Source organism: Acinonyx jubatus, chromosome B1 (genome assembly GCF_027475565.1).
Source record: "Acinonyx jubatus isolate Ajub_Pintada_27869175 chromosome B1, VMU_Ajub_asm_v1.0, whole genome shotgun sequence".
Classification (NCBI taxonomy): Eukaryota; Metazoa; Chordata; class Mammalia; order Carnivora; family Felidae; genus Acinonyx; species Acinonyx jubatus.
The window spans coordinates 194921465-194934581 of NC_069382.1; the positions used below are offsets into that span (position 1 = coordinate 194921465).

At 50.0% G+C, this 13117-nt stretch overlaps 1 protein-coding gene across 9 annotated transcripts in view; it reads left to right on the forward strand.

The window, feature by feature from the left end:
• The window catches only part of SLC2A9 (solute carrier family 2 member 9), a 269728-nt gene that overhangs the window by 184244 nt on the left and 72367 nt on the right, over positions 1 to 13117 (forward strand). For 6 of the 9 annotated variants that reach the window (XM_053217574.1, XM_053217575.1, XM_053217572.1 and 3 more), the window contains 2 exons: positions 7236 to 7337; positions 10380 to 10455. The exons of 2 other annotated variants lie outside the window; for them this stretch is intronic. In XM_053217574.1, the coding sequence (XP_053073549.1) occupies positions 7236 to 7337; positions 10380 to 10455 (178 nt within the window). Of the gene's footprint in view, positions 1 to 7235; positions 7338 to 10379; positions 10456 to 10609; positions 12060 to 13117 lie in introns of those variants that run through there. One more of the 9 variants, XM_053217577.1, reaches the window with a different exon arrangement.

Sequence of the window (13117 nt, forward strand, 5' to 3'; positions counted from 1 at the left end):
GAGGGATGTGAACAATGCAAATGCATATTCTCACCTTTCTGGAGGCCGGAAGTCTGAGACCCAGGTGGCAGAGGGCACATTCGTTCTGAGACCTGGAGACGGTGTCTGTTCCAGGCCCCTCCCCCAGCATCTGGTGCTTTGCCGGCAATGGCAATCCGTGGTGTCTTCGGCTGGCAGAAGCATCAGCCTGACCCCTATCTTCATCCTCAGCTGGTGTTCTCCCTGTGCGTGCGTCTGTCCAAACTTCCCCTTGTTATAAGGGCACCAGTCACATGGGTTTAGGGCCGGCCATCGTGTCCTCATTGACTTTGATGACCTCTGTGAAAACCTGATTTCCAAACAAAGGCACATTCTGAGGTACCAGGGGTCAGGACTTCAACATATCTTTTTTGGGGAGGTCACAGTTCAACCCAGAAGGTTCCCCAAGGGCCAGGACTCCTGTCTCCTTCTTCTCTCTGCCCTTGTGCCAGCGCCTCACCCAAAGGAAAGAAAGCCTTGGGAGACACCATATTTCCTTTTGATAAATCTATATGTGCCAGTGATGAGAGGAAGGACAGTGCAGGGGGTCAGAACAAGAGTCTGGAACCAGTCTGCCTGGACCTGAATGCTCTTTCTGCCACCACGTGACCTTGGGCAGGCTGCTCAACCTCTCTGAGCCTCTGTGTACCCATGGAGATGTTATGAGGATTAAATTATGACTATATGCAAAGCATCTAGAACCGTGCCTGGTCCATAGTAAGTGCTGTACAATGTTCACTACATAGTAACCAGGACAGCATGGTGTTGGTGTAAGGGCAGCCATACAGATCAATGGAACAGAATAGAATCCAAAAATATAAAAGATGCCAAAGTAATTCAATGGGGAAAGTCAGTCTTACCACAAACAGGACCATAAAAACTAGACATTCACATGGAAAACACAAAAGACAACCCTTCTTTCATGCCACACACAAAATTAAGTCAAAGTGGACCATGGACTGAAACATAGAGGCTAAAATTATAAAACTTTAGAAGTTTTTAAAACCTTAGAAAAATTATAAAACCTTAGAAGGAACATAGGAGGAAGTCTTTGCAGCCTTGGGATAGGCAGAGATTTCTTAGATGGGACGCAAAAAACATGAACCATTTTTTAAAATTATTAATTGGATTTCATCAAAATGAAAAGCTGTGACTATTTCAAAGGCTCTGTTAAGGAAATGGGAAGGCAGGCCAGAGTGAGGAATGTTCACAAAGCACACATCTCACAGGGGGCTTGAATCCAGAAGATGTAAAGGATTCTTAGAATTCAATAAAAGCAAGACTATCAGCCACTTGGAAATGAACTTGGAAAAGACTTGGGAAGACACTGTACAAAAGAAAAAATCAGAAGTATCAATAAATGGATGAAAAGTTGCTGAACACCACAAGCCATCTGGGAAATTAAAACTAAAACCCACAACAAGACAGCACTGTTCACCATAAGGATGACTAATATCAACATGGCTGATGATACCAAGCGTTGATGAAGATATGGAGCCACTGGAACTCTCATACGTGGCTGGTGGGAATTTCTAATAGTACAACCATTTGGAAAACTGGCAGTTTCACATAAAAATTGTACCCATACTACCAGACATTCTTCTCGTAAGTATTTACCCAAGATCAAGCACATTTCTACACAGAGACTTGAACCCCCATGTTTACAACAGCTTTAATCATAAGACCCCAAACTGAAACCACCCAACTGTCCATCAAATGTTGAATGGAGAAACACACTGTGGTATATCCATTCAATGGAATACTTCTCAGCACTAAAAGGGAATAATATATACAACAGGGATGAATCTCAAAAGAGCAATGATCACCAATGTGGAATTCTAACCTAATCTAGTCTACTCTGATCTAGAGTCACGGAAAGCACATCAGTGGTTGCTTGCAGCTAGAGAAAGGGGCACAAGGGTACTTTAGAGTGATGGAAATGTTCTGTATCTTGATGTGGTCACGGCTTTATAGGTGTATAAATTTGTGAAAACATACCAAACTGCACAATTAAAGTTGGTACGTTTTATTGAATCTAAGACCTTAATCTAAATCAATACAGCTGATTTTTTAAATGTTTATTTATAGAGCACAAGTGGGGGAGGGGCAGAGATGGGGGGGCGGTGTGGGGGGGTGGGTGGGAGTTGGGGGCAGAGGATCCAAAGCAGGCTCTGCACTGGCAGCAGCGAGCCCAATGTGAGGCTTGAACTCACAAACTGCAAAATCATGACCTGAGCTGACGTCAGATATTCAACTGACTGAGCCACCCAGGTACCCCTATAGTTGATTTGTAAATACTAACAACAGGGGTGCCTGGGTGGCTCAGCCGGTTAAGCATCCGACTTCAGCTCAGGTCATGATCTCACGGTTTGTGAGTTCGAGCGCCCGTTGGGCTCTGTGCTGGCAGCTTGGAGCCTGGAGCCTGCTTTGGATCCTACATCTCCTTCTATCTCTTCCCCTCCCCCATTTGTGCTCTGTCTCTCAAAAATAAATATATTTTTTTTAAATGCAGTTTAAATACAACAACAACCACAAAAACATTCCCATTATCATTCCACCAGCATCCTAGCACTGTGGGTGGGCAGTCAGCGCTGAGTAAATGGCTGCTGAACGGCTGAATGACTCTGTGGGTCAGGAGTCCCCAGAAGGGATTTCTTGGAGGATGACAGTCCATCCCCAGCTGACATCAGTAACTTTCAGAGGCCACTGTTCATCTTGAGTTAATGTTTTCACTAATGATTTTAATGCTGAGTGGAAATACCGTGTTTACCCTAATCCCTTTCAACAGGCTGCACATTAAAACGATTTAAAAGAGGCAGAGATTTTGAAGGAAGGAGCCCTGCAGGCTGATTGGTTTTCCCACTAGGATGGACAGAGTTGTTTTTATGTCTTTCGCTTTCACAGCTGTTTCCTTGGTGTCTTCCTAGACATCTTGAGAGACTGTTTCCGAATCAGTGATGGTGTTTCCAGCTCTACCTTGGCTTCAGTTACTGGTTCATCAGGAGACTTTAGGAAAGCGAAACAACCAGATGCCCCACTCCGACCCCAGAGCACTTGATTGTTGGCATCATGATGTAAGACAGTGGTTCTCCACTGGTTTGTATTGGGGGCACACTTGCTGACATTGAAATTGTTGGTGGTGCCTTAGGAGAAACTAAAACAAACCAAAAAAAGAAAAAGAAAAAAGAAACGCTAACGTCAGTGCCAAGCACACATTAATCACAGCGTAACAACGCAACACGTGTTAATCTCAGGGCAGCAACTTCAGTGCCCTGTGTCTTGCAGTGACTGATTCTCATCATGGTAATTCCTGTCGTCGTTTCAGTGCTCTGTCACTGGGTGCTTAACCCAAGGAGATAACGTTGTCACACATTCTACCTATGGGCTGCCTTTGTCTTCGGTGCCAGCTGAATTGTGGGCTCTGTCGTGTTAACTCTAAGAATGGCGATGCCATCCTGAGATTGTAATAGAAACATTCTACACGGTGAAGATTTACACATGTGGGTATTGGAAATCACTGGTGATGGGGAAGGGTAACAATTTGTGACTCAGGGCAGAGGGGTTTGTGTCTCCAATGCTTTAGCTAAGTCTGTTTCTTAGACTTTTTTTTTTTTTAAGTAGAAAAAGCTTATTGTAGGGGCGCCTGAGTGGCTCAGTCAGTTAAGTGTCCGACTTCAGCTCAGGTCATGATCTCACGGTTTGTGGGTTTGAGCCCCGTGTCGAGCTCTGTGCTGACAGCTCAGACCCTGGAGCCTGTTTCATATTCTGTGTCTCCTTCTCTCTCTGCCCCTCCCCTGCTCGCACTCTGCCTCTGTCCCTCGCAAAAGTAAATAAACATTAATTTTTTTTTTAAAAAGGAAAGCTTATTGTAGAAAACTTGGAAAAGACTGAAAACTAACAAGAGAAAATAATAACCACCTATTCCCCCCAACCAGAGTTAGCCATTATAAGCTGTTTTTGCATATTTTTTCCAGGGTATATTCATTCAATAGAATCGCGACTTACAAAACTGAATACATGAGTATATGCAAGGTACAGCTCTGTGCCCTGCTCTTTCCCCTCAGAGGTGTAACCTCATGATTTTTCTGTTCTTTAAAATTCTTCTAAAATACATGAATTCTATAATTATCATCAGGATATTCCGGTATTTATTGAGCCGATTCACTTCTTGGTAGACTTCTAGATGGTTTCTATTTCCTCATTCGTATAAATTACACTACAATTGAAGGTCTTTGTCCGTGAGTCTCCCACCCAATGTCTATCTCCTTGGGATAAATACCCAGAAGGTGAATGACTGAATCCAAGGGTATGGATATTTTTCAGCCATCCCTGCAGTGTGAGGGAGCATGTATTACACTTCCTTACCTCTGAGTAGCTCTGTGTGACTTTTGACACATCCCAGAATCTCTGATCGCAGGTGTCTCTAACGTTCCCCATCCCCCAGCCCACCCGCCACCCAGGGGCCCGGTTTCCCTGCACCTGTTCCTCCCGCCCTGGCAGCCCGTATCAGGACCTCCCCTTTGGTGGGACCCAACTCATGAGGGTTTGGGGAGGAGAGATGACTTAGATGCTGGCCCTTCTTTCTCTCTAGAACTTTCTCAGCAAGCACTGATCTTTGCTTTCTCCAGGGGTCTCACTGGGCCTAACTTCCCACTAAGTGATCTTACTGTCCTCATCGTCCTTTTCTGCAATATGTGAACTGTCGTACCTGCCTTACAAAGATAAACCTTTACTCAATCAGCAGACACTGGCTCAGTACCTGCCAGGTGTGCTCTCCTAGGTTCTGGGAAATAACGAAGCTCCCGTTCTTCAAGTGAGGAAGGAGGGGTCAGGGAACAGGTGCTATACATCCAGGTGCCACAGGAAGCTATTACAAAGTGGGGGCTTGGTGTGTTTCTAGTTTGGAAAATTGTAATGTCTCAAGAACCAGAAAAGACTTTGTAGATGATCCCAGCTGTGCCTCCTACCAGCCACGTGACCTTGGACAAGTTCCCAAAACCTCTGTGTCTCAGTTTCTTTACCTGTAAAATCTGACAAATAATCGGTCCTACTTCATAAAATTGCTGTGAGAGTTAAATAAGTTGATGCCTGATAAGCGCTTAATGCAGCATCTGGCACATCACAGGCACTCAGGCAGAGGTCATCACACGCTAACCCATTGGCATCAGAAAAAAGGAGCAAGGAAGACACAGAAGGGTGACTGGCTGTCTCAAGGCCACGTGGCCAGTTAGAGGCAGGAGCTGGGACCAGACCTGGTCCCCCCCTTGACTGCAAGGATGTATTATCTGCAATTTGCTGGAAGCCTCTGTGGTTCCCGCGCCTAATTCAGACACCGTGAGTTCTTGGCCTCTGATTGCATAGCTATGCTGCAAAGACAGTATTACCACTTCCGTTTGTCAGGTGGGGAAACCGAGGCTTCCAGAAACTGAGCCCCCTGTCCTGGGTGTAGAGCCAGGACTTGAAGCCAGGTCTGCCCATTTCAGGTCCATGCACATCTGGATGCCACCTGTGCTCTGCTCTGATGGGTCAGGTGTCAAGGAGGCCAAGTTGAGGCGCTTGGGTCAGCCTTGCCTTCCTAGGCCGCAGAGGGAGGGGCTTCCGGAAAGGAAGTTGTAGATGTTTTTGAGACATGTGGCCGTCAGCCAAGGACGTTTCCTCCCAGGCCACTGACTTTCTGAGCCAGAGCCCCCCTCCCCAGTCCCCTCAGTGTTCATACCAAGCACCCAGCCGGCCTGGGGCTATGCCTGCCCACCTTTGGTGTGTGCTTGGCCGAGTGGCCAACAGCCCTTGCCGGCTCCAGGAGAGCTCACCCAGAAGCCTTTTTATCACCCACCCTCCTCAGAGTAGGGTGTGAGGAAAGAGGAAAAAAGAGGAGTTTTGGGGTTTCCCGCAGAAACACTCCTTCAGGCTTTGAGGCAGGATTGGGACTGTTCAGTCTGATGCTCTGGCTTTTGAACTGTCATCTGAAGCTGGCGGACAGGAGCACCTGTTCCGGTTTCATGGCCCCCAGTGGTGGCACTCCTTTCCCTTATCCAAACCAGATGGCTCACTTGACCCACTGGTCCCTCTGCCTGACGAGCTACCGCCACTGTTACCTTCTCCAGGAAGCCTTGCCTGATTGCCCAGTGGAGAAAAGTTGTGCATTTTTATTCAGACGCCCTTAATTCAATACTCCCCTCCCCCAGCCCTCTCTGTTTCTCTCTCTATCTCTTTCTTACTGGCTGTGTGATGGCCACTGAGTTACTTCACCTCTCTGACCTTCAGTGTGCTCTTTCTGTGCAATGAGACGGGGGAAGAAAGAGGAGGGAAGGCACTTGACAAATTGGAAGACTTGTTACGTGTTTTGAATGCAGCCGCTTATTTAAGCACCCACCCCTTCCAGGCAGCCTTGTTGTAGGGTATTTTGGACCTCCTTGCACAGATAAAGGCCCTGGGGCTCTGGGAAGGGGAGTCATATGCCAAAGCTTACACATCTGGAAAGCCAGCAACCCAGAATATAAGCCCAAGTCTGCCTGTTTCTGAAACTCGGCTACATGACTGTTTTTCAGGGTCGTTAGCAATTAGAGGAGCTCAATGAAGAGCCCTGCCTTTACCCAGTGGAGAGGTAGACACAGGGGCCAGCTGGATAGACGTCAATGACAGTCCTAGCTGTGGGAAGCTGGGCCCGAGGACACGGCTTCAGGAGCCACAGTCACGTGGGCTTCCTGGTATCACACCCCAGAATGAAACTGACCCATCCGGGCACCGGCAGAGTGGAAAGCGTCAGAACGTTCTCTGTCCGCTCTTACCCCTGGGCCGCTGCCTTGGGAGTCTGCCCCTCTAAAAATTATAAACGGGGGCATAAGGAGTGGAGAGCCCTTGCTTTTGGCCTGCAGGCTGGCTCCAAAGAGTGGGCAAAGGGCTACGGCAACCGTATCCGCTCATTTCCTCTTGCAGACCAGCTAGCCGATGAGCCCATCCTTCCCTAACAAGAAAGATTCGGAGGAAAGGGAAACGTATGGGCACACAGTAGGTGCTCAAGAATGGTGACTTTGTTCTCCCTCCCTTTCTCATAAAGACCTTGGCCTTTCTGGCTGTGGCCTCGGAGAATGTGACGGGGCTGTCTGAAGGTCAAAGCCTCCTTTCACCCTGGCCCCAGTGCCGGTTCCTGGCACCACGTTCCCCTCCTCCTGCTGCTAGGAGTGAAGAATAACCACCTCTCTCTGATCCTGACTTAGGGCTTGGTCATTGAGCGCCTGGGACGGAGACCCCTCCTCATGGGTGGCTTTGGGCTGATGGCCCTCTTCTTTGGGATCCTCACCGTTACATTGACACTGCAGGTGAGAGCACGCGTCCGTCGTACCCTGAGGGACACTGGCACGGAGCTGGCTTCCGGCTTCGGTACTCCGGGGCCTTGGCGTGGGAAGTTTGCGAGGCCAGCGGGCACCTCTTGCAGAACGGCCTTCCCGAGGAGCATCTCAGCTCAGAAGCAGCTGGTGCCCTCGCGGAGGAAGGTTTGGTGAGGGGCCCTGGACTCAGAGACAGAGACTGGATGGACAGTCCTGTCGCTGCCTCTAATGAGCCGTGTGATCTCGGCCAAGATATGTCCCCTCTCTGAGCCTCAGTTAACCCATCTGTGGAACAGAGGAGACCAGAGGATCCCTCAGATGCCTCTTCCGGCTCCCACGTTTCCACACAGCACAGCAGGCACTGTCATATAAGACAGTTCCACAAGTGCCTGTGGGCTCCAGCAGGAGCTCTGGCCCTCAGGGCCCCATCTCTAAACTGGGAGAGCTTTCCGTATACCCAGGGGTGTTAGGAGAACTAAATGAGAAAATGCACTTAGAGTACTCGGCAGGGCCCCCGACCATGACGGGGGCTCGGAGAAGGTACCTAATCCTGGTGAGAGTGGTGTTTTCCCCTTTTATGGAGACAGGAAACTGAGGCATAAATATTAATGAATAAGCTGCCCAAGGTTCCACAGCTAGTAAATAGCAGAGCTGGGATGAGATTCCAGGATCGTGGGGTTTCCTTCTGCCCCTGCCCTGCTCAGGACAGCACGCAGTGACGGAGCACTGCCTGTCTTAGCGCCAAGGGAAGCGTGAGGCCAGGTCACGGTGGTCAGCCAATCTGGGCACTTTTCAAAAATGAATCCCTAGATGGAAAGTTGCGTGTGTTGATCATTTGCCAAATGTCTTAATGTCCCAAAACCTCTAGAAAAAGGCAAGGTGAGCATGGCAGTGCCTGACAGACAGAAAGGATGTGCTGCTGGGCGCGCTGACCAGGCGGGAGGTGGCCACGTCTCCCTTGGGGGTGATGTGCTGGCAGTGACCTCTGCTTCCCAGCTGCCAGAGCAGGGGTGTCCTGCACAGGGTGCTTTTGCAGGCCCCTCAGACTGACCAAGCTGGCTCCTTCACCAGTTGGGCGATGTTCTGGGACATTGTGTCAGATGTCTGGAAGGGCTGCTGAAGCACGTGGGCCCTCTAGGCCTCATGCCACAAGGTTTCAGAGCTCTTCCTGGCTTGGCTGCCCTCATCTGCCCATGTCCCCCTTTCCCTCCTCTGCCAGCCCTGTTCCCAGCATCCCCCAAAGAGACTGCCCTTTCCTCTTCCTGGGACCTCCTCTGCTCACCTGGCTTCTCTCACTTTCCAAACCCACGAAGACCTGGATACCCCTTGGATACCTCTTCCTCTAGGAAGCCTTCCCTTACCCAGTGTCTCAGTGAGGCAACCTTCTCTGTGCTCCCAGGGACCCCAGGGGCAACCCTGCACTATCACTTATCACACAGGATTGGCTTTCCCTGTTGACTCATCTCTCTTTTCCAATAGGCAGTTGTGGGGGTAAGCGCCATGCCTGTGTCATTTCTGTATTCCTACCTCCCAGCCCAGGGCATGCCACTCAGGAGGAACTAAGAACAGTCTGCCAAATAAACGAATAGATGTATGTATGGATGGGTGGATGGATGAATGGGTGGATGGATGAATGGGTGGATGGGTGGATAGGTGATGGGTGGATGGATGATGAATAGTGATCGGTGGATGGGTGGATGGATGATGGATGGATGGATGGATGGATGGATGGATGGGTGTGTGGATGGATGGTTGGATGAATCGATGGATAGATTATGGATAGGTGGATGAATGTATGGATGGATGGATGAATGGGTGGATGGATGCATGGACGGATAGATGATACATGGATCGAAGAAGAAGGTGTGGATGGATGGATGGATGGATGATAGATGGAGGGATAGATGGATGGAAGAAGGTGTGGATGGATGATGGTTGGATGAATGGGTGGTTGGATAGATGGATGGATGGATGAATGTGTGGGTTGATGGATGGATGGAAAGATGATGGATAGATGGATGCATGGATGGATGGATAGATGGTGAATGGGTGGATGGATGGATGGATGGATGATGGATGGATGGATGGATGTGTGAATGGATTGATGGATGGATAGATGGATAGGTGGATGTGTGGATGGATTGATGGATGGATAGATGGATGTGTGGATAGATGGATGGATGGATATGTGGGTAGGTGGTTGGATGGATGGATGGATGGATGGATGGATGGATAGATTATGGATGGGTGGATGAATATATGGATGGTAGTTGGATGAATGGGTGGTTGGATAGATGACAGATGGATGGAAAGATGATAGATGGATGGATGTATGGGGTGGATGATGGATGGATGAATGGGTGGATGGATGAATGGATGGTAACTTAGTGCAGTAGTGAGCCATGCAGTGTGCAAGACCTCACAATGCTCTTCTCAATTCTAGATCCTCCTTCAGCAAGAGCTGATAGACTTGGACATGGAAGGGCTGCTCTCTCTTCTCTTTACCCCCACCCTCCACACTGAAAGTTTGTTGCTTACCCCTGTGCTGTACTCTCCTGTGCCTCTGTGGCATTGCTAACGTACAACCATCTCCTGAAACTTTTTATCCTTTCCTTTTCCTCTTGTGTGACCCGGGCTCAGCCTTCAGAGGTGAACACACTCTCCTCCAATCCCTGAATCTCTCTAGATTGGACTCAGGTGCCCTGACCCTTCCTTCCTCCCATGCTCCCCATGTCCCAGCACTGGTGACACCATGTTCTGCTTATCAACCATCCAGTCTCCTAGCACAGGGGCAATTTCCTGTACATCTTTCCACACCCAGCGCCAAGCCACCCCAACCCTGCCCGACAGGTGACAGCCCATCTAAACATACTGAATGACACCAGTTAACTTATCTCATACCTGTCAGAGCTCAGAGATGTCAAGTGACCCGCCCAAGGTCACACAGATAGATCAAGGAGGAGCTGAGCTGGGAACCCAGGTCCTGTTTGCACCGCTGCCCACACCCCTGCCCACACCCCTGCTCTCTCGCAGGACCACGCCCCCTGGATCCCATACCTGAGTATCGTGTGCATTCTGGCCATCATAGCCTCCTTCTGCAGTGGGCCAGGTAAGAAGCGCCTCCTTCCTCACCGCCGCCACCAAGCTGGGGTGTTCTCGTTGTACAGATGGGAGTGAGGGGCAAGGCCCACCTGGGAGCGGAGGGGAAGAGAGACTTCCCTACCCATTTGAATGCAATGATGACCTTCCTTTCCATCCCACAGATGGTAGCTAGCCGGTAACAGGCTCGCCCAGAGTGGGGTGACTGATAACGTAGAGCAGCGTCACAGCTACAATAACAGTTGCAAGAGCTCTGAGCCAGATGCGCTAGCTTGGGCTGAATGGGAGATACTCAAGTTACGGTCTGTGCCCACAGAGAAGTGACCACTTAGCGTGGAAGATATAACAATAATAATAGTGATAATAGTAATGTCCAAGATTTGCTGATCACTGGGGATGTGCCAGACGTGGCCAAGCACTTGATGCGTGCTGACTCGTCTGGGCTCGTGGCAGCTCTAGAGGAGGCAGGGATGGGAACGACTTGTATGCAGAGAGCTTTGTTGGACTCGCCCGACTCCCAGGAACCCAGCCACCACCTTATACTGGAGCTGCCTGAGGGTGGAGTCTGGAGTGTTCTGAGCCTCCATGTGCCCAGGACACACTTCCAGCCTCCACTCTGCCATTTCCCTATGGGACAAGTCCTCTTCTCTCCTTGGGCCTCAGTGTCCCCATCTATAAAATGGCCCTGCCTTTCCCTGGCTCTGTGTCTGTGTGCTCAGGGGCCCCCACCAGAGGCCACGCTGGGGCTGAGAAGGGCTTCAGGGCAGGTCTGACAGTTGTGCACATCCGTCTGGAGGGTGTGGCTGTGGTTCCTTGTTTTGGCTTGTATGTGGATGAAAACAACAGTGTGTTTCTATCAGAACAAATAGAACTGAATTTCTGTTTCTCCCTTTGTGTTGCTGCTTTTCACGGGCGTCAAGCTCCCTGTCCTGTCACGTTGGTGGACAGACAGCATCTGTCCCCTGTTCAGGACAGCAGTATGTTATAGGGAGGTGGCAGAATGGGCTGTGGAACGGCTGGCAGAGGGCATTAGGCCTGCACGTGTGTGTGCACACACCCGGGCACACACACCCTCACCACGTTGTGGCGGTGATTGGAGGGACCTTCCAGGCGGGGCAGCAAATTGACTGGAGGGCCACAAGGAGCACACATTGCAGTTAAAGCAGATTCAATGGGTAAACGTGCTCAGTCCTATGGGGTCCCCCTTTGCTCCCTGTGTGGTCAGCATTCTCACGGGAACCCCTGCAGGCGGGCAGCCAGAGGCTCCCCACTAGCCCTGGAAACACCGGGGCGCAGACCAAAAGGACAGCCTCTGCTCCCACGGGGCTTATAGGCTGGAATGAAAATCAGACATCGGGCCTGGGGGAGCCTCTCTCAACCTCTTAATCGAAAATCAGCATTCACATGCATACACGCATACAGGCACACACATGTGCATACCCACGTTTCCATGCATGCACACATGTGCACACACATACACACGCAGGTGCATATGTGTACATGTTCGTGCACATACATGCAGAGCCATGTGAGCACATGTGCAATACATACACACAGGCACATACGTATACACGCGTGCACACGCATGCATACACGCACACGAGTACACACAGGTGTGTGTGTGGCACACACATTTACATATATGTGCACATGCACACACAACATGCACATCTACACACATGCACCACGTGTACACATGCACACAAGTACGTACATGTGCACACTCACGTATGCAGGTGTGCACACACAGGACAAGTGCAGCCACTGAGGGGAAGCTTTCGGTTTCATAGTGTGATTGTAGTGTTTTTGGGTTACCTTCTTCCATAACAGCTGTTTTCCCAGCAAGAACAATGAATGTTGATGTTTTATCTCAGTGGACGTCTCCTCCCCGTCTCCTTCACAGATAGGCTAACTGGGACGATCCACAAACCTGAAGTGCATTCCTGACCCAAACTGCTAAGCTTTGTCTTGTGTTTTGTCCCAAGTCCTCACTCTTCCTACGGCGGTGTCGATTTCACTGGTTTTCTTCAAATCACAGAGCCTGCTGAGTTTCTGGCAGTTTCGACCGTAAGCTCTTCCCTCAGCATCTGGGAGTCTCCCTAAAGGGAGGTCCGTCTGCCCTCCCTAATTCCTTATCAGTGTGGGCTCCTACCCTCTGCTCCCCAAGCCCCACCGTGTTCCCCAGCAGCCAGGCCCCAGCAGCCAGGCCTCACCCGCTAGCCACTAGTTTAGCTACGAGATTGGCCAGGCTTTAGAAACTTCTGTTGAACTCACATCAACAATGTACAGCTTAAGCCCCAGGGAAATTACCCAAGGGAGGCTGCCATTTGGGTCAGGAGATCATCTTCAGTGGACAGGAGGGAGCGGATCCCAAGAGGAACCGCCCTGGGAAATTGTGGCTCAGAAATGCTGAGAGATAAAGGGCTGTGTGACTCCCCATTTGAGGCTGCCCCTCCAGGATTAAGGGAAATGGATCATCCCCCCAGGAAAGAAAGCAGGCGTTTGCCTGGGGCAGCTTCTGTGATGAGCAAATCAATTCAAGGAGGCTTGACAGGGAATTGAAATTAGGTGCAAGGCAAGACAAAAACAGGGAAGGCGGTTTCCTGCTACATATTTTATTTGTGCGCATAACCCCAAGGCAGTGGCCAAGACAGCTAATAAATGAGGCACCA